This window comes from Botryllus schlosseri, chromosome 10 (genome assembly GCF_051294905.1).
Source record: "Botryllus schlosseri isolate E-star chromosome 10, Bs_hap1, whole genome shotgun sequence".
Lineage (NCBI taxonomy): Eukaryota > Metazoa > Chordata > Ascidiacea > Stolidobranchia > Styelidae > Botryllus > Botryllus schlosseri.
The window spans coordinates 22,381,109-22,404,764 of NC_137245.1; the positions used below are offsets into that span (position 1 = coordinate 22,381,109).

Consider the following 23,656-nt stretch of genomic DNA (forward strand, 5'->3'; position numbering starts at 1 on the left):
CACATGCGCAATTACCGTTTTCAGTTAACTGCTCTGGAATGTATGCATCGAAAATTATATTGGGTGTTCTTCACAAAAACTCATTTTCAACTGCGGATAACCAATGGTGGTGTCACAAACGCATCTATCACGACCAGTATGATGTGATATAACGCTTTCTCTAAATTTTGAGGGTGACCGGTATCAGCTCACAATAGTTTTATGCTGCAGTTATAAGCGATTGTCTTGCGCACTCGTGTGGTTGTGAGTCTTGTGTACTGAAACAAGCAAATAGCTGCTCTGTAATGACAGGACTTTTGGGTAGAGGGGAATGAAGGCTCGGAATAAATCTGAAGTGGGGAATGAAGACCAAAAGGTTGGGAACCACTTCTCTAATAGCTGTGCCTATTTGCACTATACTTTCTCAGGTGCTTGTGATTTTAGATCAGTGGTTCTCAAACTTTCTGTCTTCGCGGAACTCTTTTGAACCGTCACTGACCCGTGACACACGCAAGTTTAAGTTCAAATTTAGCTCCATTATCGTGCAACCGACATCTGCCTTGTGCAGATATTAGCTGTAGTCTAGTGATAAACAGCAACAAAATGACTTTTCCTGAAGATAACATCATACTATTCATGTAGCAATTGGGTCGACTTTTATTAATTCAAAGCTGCATTTCATGAAATACGCGGTTGCGTCTCGAAAATTCAGTTCAGTTTATTAGTAAAATTTTCGTCATTTCGAAACACCACAAGACTGCGATACAGTGAAAAGATAGGAAGGTGTCGAAACGACTTGGAGTAGTTTTTGAGAGCTGACGCCAACCTGGGCCTAGGCGATGTAAAGAGGAGGCATGCACATTGCACACTGAATGAAAGGTGACAGAAATTGATATAAAATAGGGTCATCACATTTTGGAAGGCGGAAATTCGCTGCTTCGATTTGATATGAACGAGTGCCGAAAATCGATTTCCTCAAAGATATGTGGTCGGGCGTGTAATAAGAACGGGTAACACTTCCGATGGCACCAAAATTGAGAAGCGGATTTTTTATTGAACATATAACGTGCAGCCTATTCTATCTAACAGCTCATCTTGAAGTTATTCTGGAATAGAGGTTGTGTATATCACAGGAGAATATGTTTGCAAACATTTCGAATTCACCCCCGATTGATCTTACTATTCCAACTTCTTTTCCCACAACCCCCAACAAAACATCTCCCAACGAAAATATGTTTGTATCAGTAGGCAATGTGGCAATTAATATGAGTTTGTGCAGTAAGATATTTCATCTCAGACGTCCATTCTGGTGATAAAGTTTTAGCAGTAATGAAGCGAGATTACCTACTGCTTTCCTTAATTAATATTATTATCAACCATTTTGCAAATACAGTGGTTTCGCAAACCCCCGAACAATGCTTCGCGGACCCCGGTTGAGATCCACTGTTGTAAACTACTTCCACTTCACAATTTTTCAGGTGAAACTACTTAATTCTCAGAAAATAGCTTTGGATCATGTTTCCATCACCTTTATTTGGGAAATTGACGTACCAACTGGCCGATATAACCCCCGAGTCACTGTAACCGAATTTTTTTTTGTGAAAAATTGCATCTATTTGTAGTGTTGTCAGTGATTTGGCGTTAGTCGGTAAGATGGACTTTGTGGTTACAGAAGTATAAACCGCCGATTAACTCCAAAAAGTACGCGACTCCCCCATCAAATCTACCTTTCGAAACTACCTGAGTACGTTTCAGCTCTTCATTTGCTATACTTCCCCGTGAAATTTAGTCATGGATTGTGAATCGCCCCTTCCATTCGAGTACCAGTTTTGACTTTACTTAGACCGCTCCTGATTATTCCCGTTTCCGACAGGATGCTTGGCGAGGCTTCTACGGGAGAAGGCGCCGTTTTCAGAATGACGGCAGTAACGTTTTGTTGAGCGCTTCTCCGAACCTAAAGAAATCTAATTTCGAAGCAGTCAAAGTGGTTGCGGAGATGACTGACAGAGAAAGCACGAGGCGCAAGTCCAAGAAAGCCGACGCCACTGAGCAAAACGAATCCATTCAACTCATAGAAATCAAGGCGAAGATGGACGCCCAAAATCGCGCGAAAGACCTATCTGCCGTTTCCAATAAGCTACTGTCCATGGACAAACAGGACAAGGACTCATTCGAATCGCAGAGGACTGTTTCCACGAGTCCCGACGGAACGAAAAACACGAGTTTTGATTCGTTAAGCTCGCCCGAAGAAGGATCCGCCTTGATCATCGAAAACAAGCATACGGACCGAAACAAAAATGTCACCGTGGCAGGTCCGGCGCAACCTACAAAGGCAGAAGATACGCCAGTTACGGATGCGCGCGAAAATGCGGCGCAGATGATCCCGCCAAACCAGCAGACACAGATGAAATCCGAAGTTGAGAAAAAGCCACCGAAATCCCAGCCGAAGAAAGCATCCCAACCCGTGGTGGTCCGGACATTACCGACGCCGGCTCCGGTTACTGGTAAAGAATTGAAGTTTAATCCGCAGACGGGGCAGTTCAAGAAAAAATCGAATGTCAAGAAGGATTCCAAAAAGGCGAACGATGAAACTACTGTAGATAATCTCAATCCCGGTAATCAATCCGTGGTTATTGTAAATAAAAACGCTACCGAGTAACGAGGTATATTGCACTTTATTTTATTTTCCTTTCTCAAAAACATTTACTCGAGTATCGATTTTTATGAAGACCCGAAGATTTATTCGCTCACACGGTAGGCGATCAGCCTCATACGGACGAATACACTGTGCTTATACTGGGCGAAGTCCTATTTGACTGATATTTCAATATTGCTTTCTTGATATTCTGAAGACTTGTCTTGTCAATCAGTTTCTTTAACTGTACTGTCAAGTCCTCAATTATTTTTCCTATTTGTGCACAATATCTGCTTTGTTGATGAAATATACGTGTTATTTATGCTAGTTACGTCACGCTCCGTGAATATTCAGGCGTTGTAATCAATTAGTCGACTTTGTTTAAACTAGAAAATATCAAACATGGCACGAGTTCTGCCCCAACTACCGTAGACATTAGTGATTCTGAATCTAAAAATATATGCTCTGGCTTCAGAATCTAGCAAAATTCCTGTTGGTGTATATCGCGCGGGAAGCTAATGGAACCTTGGTTATGATCGTGATCGAGTATGGTCAAGCCCAAGCTCCTAGTGATATAGGCTCAATCAATAGCAGCAATTCCGAATAAATACGAAGTCACGTTATATGGCTAGAACGTGTCAATTCTCGACCACCATCGCCAAGTAAGCCTCAATTCGTCATCAAAGATACAGAGAAATATATGCTGTACAATAGGGCTCTTCAAAAATGACTTTTTTCTCAAATCGCACTGGCTATACTTGATAAAATTGTTAGGTTACCTTATTTAAGCCTACACACCAAATTTGGTTCAATCCCAACCAGTAGCCGCATTGCTACAGGTGAAGAAAGTTTCTATTTATTACATAAAAATAAATAACAAAAAATTGAAAATTTTCTGTTTACCCCATGAAAGTATTAGGTTGTCTATAGAAACGATGTTCACCAAATTTGGTTCAATTCCAACCTGTGGAAGCGGAGTTATCGCCGTCGAAAAATTTGGATTATGAATGAAATAGTATTTACGGTGATCAATTCTTTAATTATTTATTATAGTGGTGCCCACCGTAAATACTATTTTATTCAAATCCAAAGTTTTCGACGGCAATAACTCCGCTTCCATTGGTTGGAATTGAACCAAACTTGGTGAACATCGTTTGTATAGACAACTTAACACTTTCATGGGGGGAACAGAAAATTTCCAAATTTTTTGCTATTTATTTTTATATAATAAATAGAAACTTTCTTCTGTTACAATGCGGTTACTGGTTGGAATTGAACCAAATCTGGTGTGTAGGCTTAAATTAGGTAACCTAACAATTTTATCAAGTAGCCAGTGCGATTTGAGAAAAAAGTCATTTTAAGAGCCCTGCTGTACATGGGTCGGCAGTCTTTCTTGCTCTGTAGACCGCTATCTGAATAAAATTTTCTTCGCGTAGCGGTCTTCAAAAAACACAAATGTTCAACATTAAAAACGTATTGCGGCTCATCCATTAAATGAGTAGTAGGTCGCTAAAGGTAAGGCAGTAGGCTACCAAACATCTTGATTCAAGTGATTAACTTTTAAATTTGTCAATTGTCTGTACCACTATAATTCTGAACGCTAACGAACTTTCCTCCAACCACTGCTGTATAGGATACCGTATGTGTTTGTTGAGAGTTTGAACTCGTCTGAATTAGGAACTTGGCGGTCAGGAGTAATAGCTAGCGTTACAATACGCCCTCTTACGGAAAATTGTCCTTCTTTTTCAAGAAATCGAAAATGTTTTCCGAGGACGCGCAAATGTCTCCTTTTTGACAAATCGTCCTCCTTTATTGCTTTGACAGGCAGGCGATTGCAGGGTTGTAACCAAGTCACAATGCTACGAGCATAGGTGGTCAGTAACGAAGTACTTCTACTTTTTCGAAGTACTCAAGTAGTTTTCCGCTACTTCTGGTACTTACTCAAGTAGATCTGATTTTCGCTACTTCTACTTCTTAATATTTTGTGATCTACTTACTTACTTTCCGCTATTTTGAGTTTGTCAAGTAGAAGTAGTTAAATCTTCCAATCAGCAAGATAGCCTGAGGAATTTCGGAGCTGTTTTCACGGAGTATTAACATTTAATTTTCATAAAAGTTTAGTAAAGCACAGAATTTTCGTCGCGCTTCGCGCGCAGTGGATGCGGTGTGACCAGCAATGTTCCCTCTAAGCTGCGCACGTGCGCAAATGCGCAGTGCTGAAACGGTCTCTGCGCACAGAAAATCTACGTTGCGCACAAAAAATCAGAAACGATGTTTTTTTATAGTTGTTGCGCACTGTTGTCCAATGGACCACGCAGATGCGCAGATTCGTGAAAATTAAGATGGAACTTTGTCAGGGCCAAATAGTGTTATCACTGAAGTCTGAAACCGAGGTACAAATGCGCCCCGCAAAGGTTATTGCGCTCCCTGAGGAAATTAGAGTTCACAATCACTTGCGCCTAACGGAAGATATCTTTTTAGTATGGCCTCGTACACGTGAGCGATACTGATATCATTTCAATAGCGCATTATTTTCTGGGAATAGCGAAATAACCTGGTTTAACAAAGTTATAAATAACAATGGGCTAGCTCGAAGTTAATTTGCGAGAAACTAACGAATGATAGTATTCTTCGCGGGGCATGAACATTACGTAAGATTTACTCAGGACCGTAACTTTCGCACCCCAAACCCCCCAATTGGAGGGGCTGAGCTCGAAGGGGGTCCAAAATTATTTCGAGAATTACCATAAATCATGTTTTTTTTTTAATTTTACAGGAATTTGTTTTCGCGCTAGGCACGTTTCATTATTGTAAGATATCTGATTATTGGGTACCCTTTCCCTACAAAAATAGGCATGATTTATAGAAATGGGCAGTTGGGCGTCGGCCATTACCGCACCATGAGTCCATGACGCGCCAAGACATATGAAGGTAAAGGCTAAGTAACATGCGAATCCAAGAAGTGCGCCAAAACGATCAGCAGCGAGAAAACCTTGGGCGAAAAAGACTGCCCCGGTACTGACCGAAAACTTCGATATATACAAATATATGTGTAATTGTCCATGTCCATGGGCGCCTAAATTGCTGGCGCCGAATGTTCCTGTCCTGGCGATCCGAGTCCCACAACAAGACAAATGCCATATCGAGGGAACATTATTTTCCAGTTAAGAAATACCAATCTGAAATCGTGTACAGCTTTTATTTTAGTACGTTTTGGCGATTTCAATATCTTTTGACATAGCAGATAGTTTTATCACCCTATTGGAGGGTGGTTGCGCACTGTTGTCCGAGGTCCTGCGCAGTGAGTTGGCGTGTTTGCGCAGACTCATGAAAAATTAGAGGGAACATTGGTGACCAGTATGATTTCACGAAAGTATCGGTGAATATAATTTAGGTGGAGGGTTGGCGTGGTTCCGTTCACACCACATTGTCGCCCTTCACCCATGAAATAATTCATCACAGTATATGGCTCATCATAACGTTTGAAACTGATGTTTCGCAATCTAGCATTTTCTTGTCATATCGTAATCTAACATATATATGTCCATGGCGTGTCCTGGAAGAGTGTTTTAGTATACCATCCTTGAAACTTTCTGGACTAAAAACATGAAATACATATTCTACTTTTAGAGGTAGTATTTATATCTCACTTTCAATTCTCAGTATCATATACTTTGAGTTATAATTAATCTCAGTTCTTTTGTCCGAATAACATACATGTTGAAGTATAAAAGCAAGGGCAGTAATGCCTTTAATTTCTGGAAATAAAGCTACACAATATGGCATTTTCAAGGTACACCTTTTTTTATTAACGTTTACAAATCGCGCAAAGTGTTTACACCATATCCTATACAGCTTCTCTATATTGCTCTTCGACTAAACCACGAGCCTTAGGGGGATGGTGCCATACCATGCTATTCTCCAAAACGCGTTGTTCGAGAAAACAGAGGATTAGTATCGCATTTCCTTATCAATAATTCAATACTATCATTTTCACCCCATGATGTGGACGAATGCTTATGCTATCAAAAATTGGATACCTGCTGGTATGCATCAATATGAATCAAGCTCGTCACCTATCACATAGCTCAATTTGCACCTTTTTATAATCCATCCAATCAGGATCGTTTTCACAACTACTTACTTACTTGAGTACTTTTAAAGTCAGTCAATTCTACTTCTACTTCAAGTAGTTTTAGGTTGCCCATGAAAGAAGTACTTCTACTTGTACTTGAGTAGATTTTTTTCGTCGCTACTTCTAATTCTACTTGAGTAGCTTTCTTGACTACTTTGACCACCTCTGGCTACGAGTCACAAGTCAATCTCAGTTTCATAGTTTTGACTCGAGTCAAGTCGAGCCATTTTCAATTCACCACCGAGTCAAGTCCGAGTCCAAGTCACCGAGCAGAGGGTCGAGTCCGAGTCATGGTATTATGACTCGAGTCGAGTCAAAGTCATTGTGTTGACTGCCCAGTTTCCAGTTAAAGGCTTGTTGAATCCACTTTTTGTAACTCTGTTTGGTTATATCGAATGGTTCGCATTTATAATATACGCTGAGTTTCGTCATTTTTAACAGTCTCTGGGCGCATTTTCAAGTACCAGTACCAATAGACCAGGGGTTCTCAACCTGGGGGGCGCGGGAGGCTCTCAGGGGGGCGCGAGAAATTGACGAAGTCAGTATGGGGGGCGCGAGAAATTGACAAAGTCAGTATAAATTGTACGTGTCTGAACATGTGTTTCACATCCATTATGAGACGACGATTAATGAAGATGAAATTTACTCCATATTCAAGAAAGCTTGCAAAATACAAACTCTAGCAACCGCGCTCAACGGAGTATAGTCTGATTTCAACTTCATTTGAGCAAATTTTTGAAATTCTTTGGAGATATAGAGAGCAATTCCCACGTGTAAGTCATTCATTGCTTCATAGCTTTGACAGTAGCCTAAAGCTTGTCGCGCTGGGCAGCTCTTGTTAGTAGCTTGCGAACTGCAGTGCCTAAGACAGACTTAGATGCAACATAGGTTGCCCGGTTTCACCCTCAATTAGGCTATAAATCAACACAATTTAATTAATTTCCAAAACTGATCAAATTTAGCCTGGAAGGATAGAACGACGCCTTGCTCTCTGTACTCACTGCCAGCATCAGGATTAGTCTCAGGGTGACCTGCCTTGAAATTAATTAATGGATATCTTGTTCAATGTTCTTTTGTTATTTTCAAACAAGTTTAGAGAAATTTGTCAGCAGTGTAAAAGACTCAACAACTGGAATGCAGATTCAAAATTGGCGTAAAATATACCTTATGTATACTATTAGATCAGGGGTGGGCATGGGCAGCCTGCGGCCGTAAAAGGGAATTTGAGCGGCCGTCGACGCCCAATTCAATTAGTATGTGTTGGCGGCCGTAGACATGCAAATTGCAATTACGAATTCACTCCCGCATTTTCGAGAGATTTTAATTAATCTTGAAATTTTCTTCGCCCTCCGCGCAATTCAACAAGACTTCATTTTTCGATTTTAATGCAGTAGCGCCCTTCTTAATCTGAGCCAGAATGGGAATTGGCAAGAAATAACAAATCGGTCGCGGCCCTGAAAAATTTTCGCGCTCCGCGCGACAATATGCTCCTCCCGGCAACTATTCATAACATTGTCTCTCGCGATCTCAGTGCGTACAATAGGCCATTGTGAAAAGTAGAATAGGCCGGAGTTCACCGGGAATGGATATGGACACTGGACAGTTTACCATAGGAATTTTGCGTCCAGATCGTTCATTGCGGCTATGCCCTGGAATGCGGCCTTACGCTACATCAGCAATCGAAATGCGGCCATGATTATCAAAAACGTTGCCCACCTCTGTATTAGATGATGTGCTCTTTTTGACATGACGATAAATGCCAGGGGGGTCAGGGGCGCGATTGTTTTGACCATCTCCAAGGGGTGCGCGTGTCAAAAAAGGTTGAGAACCACTGCAATAGACGAAATCCCAATAGTGCGATTACTGATTACTTTACTATTCCTCGAAATTACAATGAAACGTCGGTCTTGGCCGTATGAGTCTCGAGTCATATGACTTGATTCGAGTCATGCGCAATGACTCGAGTCCAAGTCGAGTCAATACACAAATTGACTCGAGTCGAGTCGAGTCATTTCCGTAATTTGAGAAAATGACTCGAGTCAAGTCGATTCATCTGAAAAACGTGACTCGAGTCGAGTCATGACTCGAGTCATTACAACCCTGGGCGATTGTACTGTGCACCAGTGTGCAGGCACAACTGAAAAACACCATGAATGGCGGGAAATCTGCATGCCGACGTCAGTGACGGTAAGAACGACTGAAAACTGACGTTAGAGCGGATTTTCTGTAAGTCGATTTGAGAAAATGACCTTTTTTAGTCAACACAACCGTTTTGCAGTCAGAATTTTCAAATAACTTGTAAAGAATCGTCCTCTTTTCCGAATCTCAAAATATGGTAACCTTACACTCTACAGTAGGGTACCATACGTCTTCTTTTAATAGGATTTGTCCTCTTTTTTGATAGTGTCCTCGGAGGACGCCAAAATGTCCTCTTTTTTTTGAGATTTTTGTCCTCATCTTTGAGAATTTAGGTTAAATATATGGCAAAATAGACAAATAGACTTAGATACAGTAAATCAGCACTGAAGTAATGTGTGGGCACTGAGCGAGAAAGTTGACCTTTTTTAGTCAACCACCTGATAATGAATGCAAAATTGTATTTTGGGCGCTGAGCGAGACAGTTGACCTTTTCTGTTTTTAGTCAACCGACCACGAAGGGGTAAAAATTTACCATGTTTCGGGATTTTCCTCCGGTTTTGCAAGTATGAAAATTTTGAAAAAGTGTCCTCTTTTCAGACTTCCAAAATATGGTAACCCTACTCTACAGTAGCAGTCTGCCAGAACGGAGATGTGAGCCTGCAACCTGTTTGCTGCAATCAGCTGTTGCAACTCTTTGCCGATAACTAAATGTATAAATCGTTGCGTTTTCGTAAATTACCTCACGACAATTCGTGAGGATCAGTGAGATTAATTAGGTTTATCTGTAACTTGTGATAGCCATTACGCCTAATCAGCCTAAGAGTTAGCTTATATAAGTACCCCTGTAGTTTGTACGATTCTAATCTGATACGCTTGAGACTGTCGGTGCAGAGCATGGTCGTCTATTGCCATGCTATCAAGTCATAATGGAAAAGAAGCTGCATCAATCAAAATCTCTTAGTCGAGAGGTTAAGCAATCAACCTCGAATTTTAGTGCCAACAAGGGTGATATTCGATGGGAAGGCGGCATTCAAGTACAGAGGAGGAAAAGGAAGAAATATAGAGCCAACTCTGTCATATCATTACCAGTTTCGTCCGTTTCTGCGTTTTCTGGATTCACAGCCGTGACCACATCTTCGACAGTCAAGCCGAAACGGAGTAGAGCCAGCCTTCTGCAGAACGCTAGTTTAATGTTCGGGCGAGAATATTGTTATGCTGTTGAAGCGAGTTTAGCGACGCCCATACTTCTTGGGATAGGTTTACCTGTTCACTTGTACAGTTTGATTTGGGTGATAAGCCCCATATTGGGATTCATTTTGCAGCCAGTTCTTGGAGCTATGAGTGATAGGTAAGTTACGTTAATGAAAGGGCGACGCGTAGCGTATGCCCCGCATAAGCCTACACAAAATAATATTTGTTCGGATTCTACACTCCTCGATTCAATTTCATGTCAGTGTGAGTCCCTTAATATTATTACAATATGTAGCGACAGTCTAATGCAGTAGCATTGGGTTTGGAGAGGTGGATAAGTGTATGAAAAAGTTGGCAGCTTTAATTCAATATATAGCCTAATTAGTAATTACTATTCATTAATTATATTACTCGTAAACAGAGGTAAAAATACCGAAGTTTCTGAACAGCAAAAGTTGATAACTCGGGTTGCATTTAAACAGTGTTTTAAAAACTGCCTTTTATAATATTTTTTCTTTCAAAAGTTGTATAATTATTATGTCGTAATTGTGTAAATAGTAATACTATCGAAAAACAGTATGAGCCTACAACACGATTTGCGCCAGATATAGTCAACGTATACAATATGGAATGGTTAGAACCGTCGAAATCGCCGTCGGTTCAACAGTCATAACAGGTAGCCTACATATAGATATTTGGTACGGAATGGATGTTCTGATGATGATGACCGGCGAACGTAAAAATGCTGCATAACGACTTAGTCCGGTTAAAGATTTTTGTCCGTTTATGACAAGGCACAGGGGTAGGAAGCCTCTTTCGTCAAAGGGACCGTTTATCCTATGTTTTCAATTATAAATGCCAATCCAATGTGACGTGACAATTAAAGATCCGTGACGTCATGACAAAAGAAAAACATGTTTTAAACAGTAATTGCCATACTTTAAACATATTTTAAATGCAACCCTTCTGATGATAACTAACATATAAATTAAGTATGGGTTATGAGTATATTTATCACTCACGCTACTTTACAGGTGCACATTAAAATGGGGACGACGAAGACCTTTCATTCTAGTTGTCTCAATACTGTTACTTCTGGGAATTACCTTATTTCTCAATGGACAACAATTCGTCGAGGCAGGAGTCAAGAGCGGCTCCCTAGCGTTATCAAATAAACGGCAAGCCTTAATTGTTTATCCGATTTTTATTATCGACATTTGACCTGAGAAGGCGATCACAAGCACGCTATAAATCATTAAATACTTACTTTGCAGGACGAACATGCTATGGACTGTTGGACTCGTCGTGACTGGAGTAGTAGTTTTTGATTTCAGTGCTGATTTCGTGGAAGGTCCCATCAGAGCGTATGTGATGGACGTCTGTGACAAAGAAGACGTGAAACGGGGTCTTTATTATCAAGCTATTTTCACAGGTAAAAGTCGGATGGCAAATTCTTGAGCTTGTTCTGAATGGCACTCTTGATCTGGTAACGGTCGAGGTCGATCAAAGCTTTATAGTAGCCATTCGGAATTTCAAATTATCAACGTACTCGCCGTAAAATTTTTTAAGATAATTTCCCCATATCGTTTCATGCGTAATAGCATTAGACCATGTTGCTTTCATTCGAATGGTTGAGTATACAATTTTTCGTCCGTGAATGCAGCTTGATTATTTTTATTCCAGAAATCCGTCCATATATTACTTCTTGTGCCAGCGTGATGCTTCTTATTGTAATTACTTCATTGCCAGGTTTCGGTGGTGCTTTTGGGTACGGAAGTGCCGGCATATCTTGGGTCAGGGATTTCGGCCTCGGAAGATACTTCGCTACTGATAACCAAGTGATATTCATTTTTGCAACAATAATATTCACGTTTTGCCTTGTCATGAATTTGACAAGCATACAGGAAAAGAGGCTAGTAAGTATGACGCTTAAGGAACGATACGACCGCAACCGCAAAGTATATAGGCCTATTCACACAGTGTCTTATCGCTTATTAGACTTTACGAAAGAATGCTTCGAACAAGCGCCACCATAACAATCGTCGTGAACATACCGTGATTGAAACGAACGTCCCAACGAAGTCACCCAAGAGGAAACGAGATCAGCTGATGAGCAAAGGAGAAAATGATTCGGAACTCGTTCAAAATAGAACAAACAGAAAGAAAGTCACACAGAAGCTTGTAAATGACCCGAAACAGCTCAGTCCAGATAAGGACGTTCTGTCAACTGGCCCAGGAACAACTGCCTTAGCTACAACGTCTCATGGAAACACAGATCACAATTTGTCATTAGAAAATATCATTAGCAAATCAATTCCTGACTCCAAGAATTACACTACTCAATGGGTGAACAAAACTAGAAAGTGGAACTTCTTTGGTACTGACAGCTACAAACACAGCATTTTGCCGCACGTTCACGATCCTCAACCAGGCTATGGCACATTTCTACCAACCGGTAAATTTCCATGTAATTTTGTATGCCGCGACCCCAGTGTAAGTCCCATATACTATACACGCAAATTCCAACACAGATTCAGACAGTTCCGATTCGTCGACAGACTGCGAGCCCTTTGACATTCCGCTCAATTTCACCCGAAAGTCACGCAAAGCCAAGAAGGCTAGGGGGGATGACACGTGGTCCATTGCTTCGTATCGTAGGTAAGGAAAAGAGTTGTTTATTCTCGTATGCACCATCAATGCGCTTCAGCGATGGCGATTTGAAGGAACGTAAGGTTATCGAGTCACCACCGCAATTATCCATCTCCAAATAATCCCGGTGTGCTGGATGCTGAGCGGTACGATGAGTTTTTGTTAAGACACTGCCAGCTATTGAACTCACCACTCACGACCTATCGAGCACGAAGCAGGTAACGGAATCCTTTCTCGCAGAATGACGCGACAAAGCATGCACGTCATTAGGATACGATGCAAATAAAATATACTTCAAAGCACTGGTTTGACTTATAATTAGGGCGAATCATGGCCTACTAAAAACAGTAGGCCATAGGCGAATATATTTTACATGTCAAAATAAGTCAAAATTTTGTCAAACTTGAAGCGCTAGGTCAAACAATTGTAAAAACTGTTTACAAAGTCAAAACTTTTTTACCCCTGAATTTTGTTTGTATCGTAGATTTTACACTGTCGATGAACTTATCATTTGAAATTTTACAGCTTGCAGCCTACTTTATAGGCCTACCGTTGTAGACGGCCCGGTCTGCTCATTGTGAATCATAAACGGTCAAATGAAACAAATAGGTTGACTGGTGTTATGGTTAGGGCTGGGCACAATGATTCGAGCACTCGAATCTGAATCGTGTATTAATTTTAATGATTCGAGTCGAGTAGTAAAAACGATTTTTACGAGTACTGAAATTAGACTCTCCTCGCCACTGAAAGTTAATTTATCAACGAAAATTCTAGCTTCGATGCTATTTTCTAGGGATGGTGTGAACGTGAGGTTCACGTTCGTGTTCTGTGTGTGAACCTCGGAAATTTAGAGGTTCGCGTTCACAACAGAACCTTGGTAGGTTCTGCACTGTGAACCTTTTTGGTAAATTGTAATATGCACTTCATTATAAGATCTTTGGTGCAAGTTTATTGCATTTCAACTGCGGGTCACTCTATGCATGGCGCTTGCAGCATAAAAAATCAACACTAAACGAGCATGCACTATGACAACCTTCCAAGTTTTACTTGTTTTTTGTTACCAAAAATTTCTCGAAATATTCAGCTTTCCGTTTTGAATATTTAGTGACTCTCCGCTGTGAGCTTGACCCGCAATCACACAACATCACGAGCGATATACGTAGTCAGCGAATGATGCTTATTCAACCAATCAATGACATTGATATCGTTTTCTGATGTAAAATATCGAGCGGGCGTACGGGGTTAATCTTGACTTCAAATTTTTACTGTATCATTAAAACCAAATTCATTCGATTAAGGTGCTGGCTACTGCTATATAACTTGTTGTTTATGGTATCAGTAGCGAGTATAGAAACCCGTCTTACACTCTGCTCAACATCAATGTAGCAATACTCAGACTCCGAACACATTGTCCGGTCTGGCTAAGACCATTGAGGCGTAACGCAGCACCGTAACTGCCGCACCCCAAACCCCCCAATTGGGGGGGAGGCGAGCTCGAAGGGGGCCCAAAATTATTTCGTGAATTAGCATAAATCATAGAGTATTTTTTGAAAATTTATGCAATTTTTTCAAAATGTTTTCGCGCCGCGCGCGAATTCAAGTAGCCATTTATCTATATTAGTTGGTATTGGACCATTACCGCGCCACGACCCATTAAGACATACAATCAAGTTTTAGGCCATATAACATGCGACTCCAAGAAGTGTGTCAGAACGATCGGCAGCGAGAAAAGCTTGTCCGAGAAGGTCTATGCCGTTATGCAAACCGAAGACTTCGTTATATAGGCTATACAAAAAACATATAGGTTTAATTGTCCATAGGCGCCTAAATGACTGGCGCCGAATGTTCCTGTCTTTGAAATCTGACAAATACCATCCCGCTGGGAAAAATTTTATGTCAGTGAAGAAATACCAATTTGAAATCGTGTGCGTCTCTTAGCTTAGAAGCCTACGTTTGGGCGATTCTATATTTTTTGATATAGCAGACTGGAAGTCACGAAATAACATGATTTAACGAAGTCATATCAACGGGTCCGCCCTCCCAAAGATGTTTATTAATTATTTACGGGCCCTCCCGTTTTCAAGACACTTCACTCATCTCTACCGTTAAATCTAATCACGTGAGTAGAGAGGACAATAAATTGATATCATAATATATATGCAATCGCCGATCTCATTGACCGATTTTATCATAAATTATCGAAAATTTTCGCGCCTTGCGCTGGCTCACAATACAGTACAGATAATTTCGTGACAAACGCGAACAACATGATGGGGGGGCGTTTTATCACCCTATGGGAGCCCAAGACCCACGTTGTTGGGGGCCTGACGAGGTGCTGTTTCGTTTCTGCCAACGAGTGTACGCCCGAAGATGTTTAATTAATATTGAGTGGTCCTACCTTTTGAAACACACCTCACTCAGCTCTACCGGCAAATCTGATTACGTGAGCATAGAGAATATAAAAATTGATAACAATATATGTAATTCCTGATCATACTGACCGATGAAATCATGAATTCTAGAAATTTTCCGCGCTTCGCGCGATTAGGCGACAAAAGCTGATTCACTAAACAAAGTCCCAGTGAATACGAAGAATAGCGGTAAACAGGGTATCGCGAGAGGGGGGTCTGGGGGGCGAAGCCCCCCAGAAGTTCGGTCTGTAACCCTGTGGGGGGCCCATGACCAAAGTTTTGGGGGGGGGCTGACGAAGTGCTGTTACGGCCCTGGGCGTAAGCTTATATTTCATGGTAAGTCCTCGTCGAAATTGTTGGCAAAGCGACGGAATGTATTGATTTTATGAGATTATTATATCCTTTGATAACCGCGGTTGATACATTTAGCGATGTTTAAAACGCCAATATGTACTTCAGCAATGCGACATTATGTGTCCCGAGTCTTCGCTAGGTATCGTGTACATTATTATAGGCTATCACTTCATTGAAAGATAGGGTTGGAATTAGCAATATGACGTCACGAGGTTCACGTTCGTGTTCACACAGAACCTTTCAAAAAGGTTCGCGTTCACACGAACCCGAACCTTTCAGAGGTTCACAACATCCCTACTATTTTCCACTGTGGAAGCCATGAAACCGCGATTGGCCGCGCCGCAGCATACAAAACCGGGTATGAACCGGGACAAAGCTACGAACGTTACTGGAAATACCACATTTCCGAAGTCATGATCATCCCACAACATTTGTCACAAAGTGCAATGAAATCGGTATGGTTGAAAAAATACTAAGTATGGTTAATGCGGTGAATAACAGGCATTATAGTCTTTGTGGTGACATAAAAGGAACATATTTGAACTTAGACACATTACATTCTGGTATGGCGTCATAATGAGTGATACTCGAATACGCGACTCGACTCGAAGCATAATAGCCTACGTGATTCAGAATCGAATCACTCAGGTACTCGAATTTGCCCAGCCCTATTTATGGTCAACGCACCGCAATATCCTAACTAAAGCAAGACTGCTTGGGCATTGCATGGTTCTTATATCAGGAAGCGGATGATGAAAAATTGTTATGTAGACAACATTGTCAGAATCAAGCAACACGTTGTGTTACCAGCAGTGTACGCACAACCTCAGTGTCGTCAGCCAACAACCGCCGCTGTTGAACGTTCATTCTCTATTCTTGGCAAGCTACTTAGTAAGGACAGACACTTTCTACCCGAGAATGTAGGAAACTATCTTCCGTTGTTGTACTACAACAACAAAATTTAATTATTTGTAATATAATACGTGATGTAACTACTTGAATTCTTCATAGGGCCAGATTTCGTTAAAATAAAGTTTTTTCATGCAAAAAATTGTCAGTTTTCAAGTCAAAAACGTTTTTTCAGGCCAAACTACTTCGTATAGGACGGACAGTTCCAATCAGAAATGAATATAAGTAGTACAATTTAAACATTATGTGCGAAAACACCTAATTTGCATACGCGAGGTCATAATTTGGTCAAAATTTAGTTTGTTTAGGTACAAAATGTCAAAATTTTGATTTTTATAGGTCAAAATCTTGCGTTTTTAGGTAAAAAACGCCCTACTTCTAACTTTTAGGCTACCAGAACGCTCCAAGCGCATCGAGCAGACGACACCAGTAGCGGAGGAAATATCGACGAATGGTCCCAGAGCATTTTTTGCTTCTATTCTATCGACACCCAGTGAAATAAAGTACGCACAATGAATGCCTTGTGGTGGCCGGCAGCAACAATTTATGGTAACTTCATCCTTTCACAGATTACTTTGTATTGCTCACCTATTCGGGTGGATGGGGTTCTTGTGCTTGGTTCTATTTTTCACTGATTTCGTTGGTCAGTCCATTTTCGATGGAGATCCGTTATCAGCCACCGGAACTGTGAAAGGAGACGCCTACAAACGAGGCGTTGAGTTCGGAAGCTGGGGAATGGCAATCAATGCAGCCTCGTCAAGTCTGTATTGCTGTGAGTTCTTGGCTAGATTTATCTGTAAAACGGAGCGAATAATAATTACAATGTTTTCTCAGTTGCCTTGAAGCCATTGATTAGACGAGTCGGTGCTCGAGCAGTGTATGTCTTTGGATACTTAGCCTTTTCAGTGGGTGCGTTGGGCATGACGCTGTTCCATGATAAGACGGTGATTATCGTGTTATCTTGCTTGATTGGCGTGATGTCGGGGACTTTGTACACCTTACCGTATTTCCTTGTGTCGAAATATCACGAATCTTATCGGGTAAGTTCAAACCTTATGTTCGATTAATGCTCGTAGTTCATAGCCAGCCATATTGCTTTCGGGATAGTTTCGTCCCTAACCATTGCAAGATATCCCAACTTGTTAAAAAAGTACAGGCAATATAATTACTCAAACCCATCATTGCTAGATATATTTGGACTGAAAATGGGGCAGTAGCCAGGCCGTGTTATTTTTGGAATATGCCAAAAATACCAAAAATACCAAAATAGCTTATTTTTGGCCTTTTTCAGATTTTATTTTTGGCAGTTTTGGCATCGCCATGAATTCATACTTACAGACTCGAATTTACCGTGTAAAACGCTTCAGTTTGGTCTTTATTATGAAACGGAAATCACAAAACATGCAGTATCCACGCTGTGCCATCAAACAGCAAGATTGAAATCCGAATTGATTACGATGTTGAAGACCAAATTTACTCGATAAAAAACTGAGTGCTTCTGGGCTATATATGGGCCGATTCACTATGCGTGCAAAATTTCCGGCATTCAAAGAGGTCACAATACTAAATTTTAAAACTAGGACCCGCTATCACAGATTCCGAAATATGCTGAGTAGGCCTACTACTGATTACCGATCCCTGTATATCATCTATTCCATAATCGCTAGATTGATCAATCCACAGATTATAGACTATAGTCGCATATCCAAATTTAATCACTGGACTTTTTGACCTTTTCATTCATCTTTCATGGACCCCTTGGCCCCCATGGCCCCCGAAGGATCCACGGACCCTTTACTTCTGCTTTACACACTTGTTTTGTCGCTTCATACAAACTCCTGCCGAATCTTGTTGACATTTTTATCAAAATCTTTCATAAAAATCTATATTTTCAAAAGTCTTATTTTTGGAATTTTAAAATTTTTATTTTTGGCAGTTTTGGCATTTGGTTCCCAAAATGCCAAAAATAACACGGCCGGGGCATTACCATATAGGTGCTACCGGTGTTCTAGAATATACCTTGCTGTGAAATGTTGTCAAACCTGGACAATGGCATGGGAATAGGCCTTGTGGACTGTTTAATATATGTGATTGTAATTTTATAAATTAGATCTGTATCTCAGTCAATGCAACGCATTTTGCATAACTGAACTTCATTTCTGTTCAGCATCTCAGAGGCACTGCACTTGAAAGGGGAGTGGGGGCTGATTGTGCTCTCGTAACGTGCATGATTCAGTTGGCTCAAATAATTGTTGGATTGGGCATAGGCGCATTGGTTACTTGGATGGATACAGTGACCGTAACAGTTGCTGCTGCATCTCTTATAAGTTTTATCGGTTCACTTTATATCATGCTGTTTGTGAAATGTTAATAGAAACCGAACATTAACTGGAAACATAATGCGAAGTAGGCCTACACTGTGACTTTGGAAGTTTCTCAATGAAATGTGCTCGACATGATCTTGGCATATATTTTTCTGATAGCGATAAATATATTTATCCTACTTATAGTCGATTAGTCAGTATCATCAATACGTGGTATATATATAGTGTATAGGCCTACTTGCAATGTGATGTAGTAATAAAATGGTAAATTGAATGTATAGTAGCTTATATGGAATGCCTCTTGGTTTTTGAATATTTCCAGTCATGCTTGCGTCGACTGTTGACAGTGTTGAGTTGTTTTATCGACTAAACATACAGAATTGAAGACTGCTGAAGGCTACTGAAGAAATACGCCAGGGACAGCTATATAGGCGATATACGCAGTTACGCACAGAAAAGCAAGAGAAAGTAGACTCAGCAGGGGCGAGTCTTGCAAGTTGCAAACGGAGGACAGTTACCAATGCGTTACCAGATGATAGGCTTTATTAGTCTATTTCAGTGGTTCTTAACCTTTACGAACCCGTGAAACACTTAGGTCTTACACTTATCTACAAGCCATCACGGAACCCCAAATTTTCGCTGAATCATAAAAACACCTACCACATTATACATCCAATACTAATAGATTACTATAGATCAGTGCTTTTCAACCTTTTTGAACTTCATTCGCACTTTTTTTGGAAAATAAATTTCATTCGCACAAGTCAACCTAAAATTGCTATACAAAAAGAAGATGAAGATACATAAGAACATTCTGTTCAGATGTGCAACAAATTGGCTACTATAGTTTTAGGCCAGGAAGTGTCTCATTAACAAGGCAACTCTTTTTCCTCGTTTTGATTTCAACTATTTCACTAAAACGCATTTCAGCCAAACAAATTGTTGGATTTTGTACAATAACGCATACAGTAGTGCTTGAATGGCCAGGTCTTGAACTGTTCTGCACGCATATTCAAACTACAGCGTATTTTCCGCGAGTGAAAAACGCTTTCTGGCAGAAATCGTTTTTCAGAGATGACACAAAGGTCCCGGAGAATCTAGTTTGTCGAAACGGTGAAAAATCCACATGCTTGTGTTGAAGCTTGTGCCTGATCTCTTGGAAAATAAGGTCCAATATCATCAAGCAGAGTACACACATTAGAGCTCGCTACCTCATGATACGTTGCTCCAACCTTGAGCTCTGTTTTTATTTTCGATTTCCCTTTTTCTATCTCGAGAGTATATGAGATGAGAAAATAAAGTCACGATACTGTTTGTTCGTCTCTTTAACTCAATCTAACTTGAAAATTCATAACAGTTTAATAACCTCAAAACAGCATTTTAGACTACCACCAAAATCTGAATTTTGTGGCATCTCGCGACGCGAGCCACACGCATGAAAAGGAATTCATTTTTAGTATTACAGTAGCCTATTATGCTACGGTTTTACGGACATGTATGACATGGAACACGCACACTACAATTCTACCAAACACAGCTCTATAAAATATGTCTGATGCACGCGATTTCAAACTAGGGTGAAGTAAATTCCTCTGCGTGTCGCATTTGTGCTACTGTCTACTCAGATTGCTAGAACAGGACTATTCCGTGCCAACAACGGAGCATTATCCATATAGAAAGGTTTAGCCATCCAGCGATGGTCATTTTTGCAGAAGGTTTTGTTGCTGCTACTGTTTTTGGCACCGTATTTTATCAGCGGCACCGCATTTTATCAGCGGTATGTCAGCCAAAACGCAGAAGGGGTTGGCGTCAAAATGAATGAGTCTTATATACGCCTGAACTCGCTCGTCGCACACCCCTACACTAGTTCATCCCAACGGTCCTCTTCCATATTTTCCAGAAAAAAAACATTCGGGCAAATCTTATCGTGAATTATCTTATCAAACCTTATATTCTGCGTGTCTCGTTTATTAACTACACTACTCAACACAGTGACCTTGGATATGTAAAAACTATCGCAGGATTTTTTGCAATCAATTCAACAAATATTACATACTAACAGATAGCTCTCGCACCGTGTCGACCCAAAATTATAACCATGCGGTCCATACTTAATAACCTGAAGGGGCAAAATTTGCGTTACAGTAACTTGCAAATCTAAGTGTAATGTTGTAATGTAATGTGTAATGCTGGTGACGTCATATTTTGTGATACGATTGTTGATATACAATGTTATTTCCGATTCTCTACTATAGTTGCTGACGATTACACCTGACGAGTTTCAGCCGAAAATATTCGGGTTTATTTAAATATGAATATACTATTCAAATGTAAGTCTGTAATCATGGTATTTACTACTACCCTCGGGCCTCGCGTTAATTGAACAGTTACTACGAAAAAATGATGATTGTTTCGCGAAAGAAAGCAGAAAATCAATTTGACGTCATTTTTCCACCCTGTCGCAGGCTCAGACGGGCTGATATACTGTTTGTTTGCAAGTACACAAGCTTCCAAACCTTGGCTTTTGATTACGTAAAGTGCGAAAACATTAATTCACTACGGCTTGTCAGAGCTACGATTGATTAGTGGTGCGTCAAATTAAACAATTGCGTCTCAACTACAACAGTTACACTGCTCTTGAATTTCCTATTAGGTTTATTTGAATTATTCTACGTCAAAAAAATGAACAATTATTCACGATTTTCATTCGCACTCATCCGGATTTTTCATTCGCACTATTCGCACCACCTCCGCCATTCGCACTGCAATTTTTTTCATTCGCACGAGTGCGAACCGTCACACAGGTTGAAAAGCACTGTTATAGATCATTATTATTGATTGGTGCACAAAATGAACTGTGAATCAGCACAGTTTTAAAAGAACGAACCCACACAAAAAGAAATATGCACTGTATTGAATATGTAGGCTATTACAAATCAGTATTCCCTCTGCTGTTCCCTTTCGGATACCAGTTCAGAAATGCGAGGCTAGACCTTGGAAATTGTCATCATATTGTTGGGAGGAAACGCAACTGCATGATATAACAACCCGACAGCCTACATGACTAGACAGACTCATATGCCACTCCGGATCCTTCTGATACTATTTAAAGTTTAAATCATTATTCCAATCATAGATACAATCTGACATCATCTGCTGGGTGGCTGCAAGTGTTAGGGCCCTGTAGTCATTGCAAAAACTGTAACATCAGGTCCTCCGTATCATATAGCGAGTGTCCCAAAGGGGCTAGGATGTGCGATTGTGCGTCCGAGCATTACTGCTTAAAAAATTCGGTGTCCTAAAAACATAACAGATATGCGGAAACTAGAAATTGCCAAGTTTAAGTATCAGTTGCACTACGGTCACTGCCCCGAAAATATCAATGACTTCTTTAGCGTAGTGGGGACGATAAGCACCTGCTACCCGTGCGGCCCGGGTTCGATTCCGTGGTGTATCTAGGCTCCGCTGTTCTTGCTGCGACAAGACCCGATGAAAGAACGCACTCACAAGGAATGGAAAGAGCAAGAAACTCGTCCTTCGGCATCCTCCTATTGTTCATTACATCGCATCGTGTCTTTTCGCATTGTACATTGTGTGTGTCTTGACCGGATGTAAATATAAGCTGACGATTATTGACAATTTATTAATTAGCTCGGTATCTAAAGTGCGCAAGTAGGCTACAACACACGCACGTCCACGCCGTCGAACTATACCACATGATCGACGTAAAAGATCATCGCTCTATCAATTATGCCGGACCTGCAGTGTGGAACAGCACCTCACCGGCTATCCGACACTCGTCGAGCATGTCCACATTCAAGTTGACATTTCATTGTATCACAGCAGTTTTGTGGTGTATTGAAATGATGAGTTTGTTATTAATAAATTGAAAAAAGGCCTAATTACAAATGAGCTTTTAGATATCGGAGACAGATTGGTATTTCAGAGTGACGGGGTTTCGATTTCGAACCCAAAGTACACGCTACGTACGCCACTGCACAATGCACTGTGCACACGACGTACCATCACAATTGTCACAATTCGACTACGGATTGGCCCTAATTAGTAGGAAAAGTTTTTGTTGCACTAAAATCGCGAGAAACCTTATTCCGTTTCTTCCTTCGCTATTCAATCGATCATATATGCATTTTAGGGTTCGGAACCTACATGACTACATTTCGCAGTCAGCTCCTGAAGAGCTGTCAAATTTGGTATTTTCCCATTTCGCTGAGAGCCTGTCGAGACCGTCAAAAATTACATGTTGCCGATACGTAGCCAACAAATAACACAATGCGGAAATAATTTTCCGCAAAAAGTCAAACATCGCGACAAAGCGATAATCCACCTCTCCCGTCCCTCTAAAGAAGTCAATAAATACCATCCCAAACCCCTAGGCCTGCAAACACAATCGAAGGCATTGCAGCAAAACTCAGTGTTGGCGACTTTATCAAAATCAATAGCCCGAAACAGTTGATCCGGTGAACGTGTAATTTTCAAATTTAAACGACAATGCATTAATCAAGCAATTTATTTACAGTGCCAAGTATTCCAATCAATCAATCAGGTTTATTAATATTTTCATCGTTTCAAAACATCACAAGACTGCGATACAATGAAAAGATAGGAAGGTGTCGAAACAGCTTGGAGTAGCCTTAAAGATCAGACACCCACCTTAGCCGCCCTAGGCGAAGTAAATAAGAGGCATGCACAATGCACATGCACAGGCACTGAATGAAAAGTAATACAGAGAAGAATATAAGACGCAAGCGACAAAATGAGGTGGCGTGCGGAGGGCGAGGTCGATGTTAGGTCGTGGTCCGGTAATCCTAAAGACTTATTGATTTAAAATAAATGGCTTGTATTTTGACTTGCCGGCCATTTCTTTACATTGTCTGGGGAGAAATGGCCATCGTTTGTCTACAGTTAGGTT

General features: G+C 40.7%; 2 protein-coding genes across 3 annotated transcripts in view; both read left to right on the forward strand.

Moving 5' to 3' along the window:
* The window catches only part of LOC145448514 (sodium channel protein 1 brain-like), a 53,284-nt gene extending 50,343 nt beyond the window's left edge, over nt 1-2,941 (forward strand). For both annotated transcript variants that reach the window (XM_080326915.1, XM_080326914.1), the window contains exon 33: nt 1,853-2,941. In XM_080326915.1, the coding sequence (XP_080183041.1) occupies nt 1,853-2,638 (786 nt within the window). In that variant the 3' untranslated portion in view covers nt 2,639-2,941. The remainder of the gene's footprint in view (nt 1-1,852) is intronic.
* Nucleotides 2,942-8,589: 5,648 nt separating this feature from the next.
* LOC145448672 (membrane-associated transporter protein-like) lies at nt 8,590-19,014 on the forward strand. Its single transcript, XM_080327136.1, is given in 9 exon segments — nt 8,590-10,236; nt 11,114-11,511; nt 11,829-11,995; nt 12,078-12,534; nt 12,611-12,737; nt 16,792-16,905; nt 16,972-17,174; nt 17,237-17,442; nt 18,570-19,014. Coding segments are annotated over 9 exon segments (2,298 nt in total). The 5' UTR covers nt 8,590-9,814; the 3' UTR covers nt 18,774-19,014.
* The last annotated feature ends 4,642 nt before the right edge of the window (nt 19,015-23,656 follow it).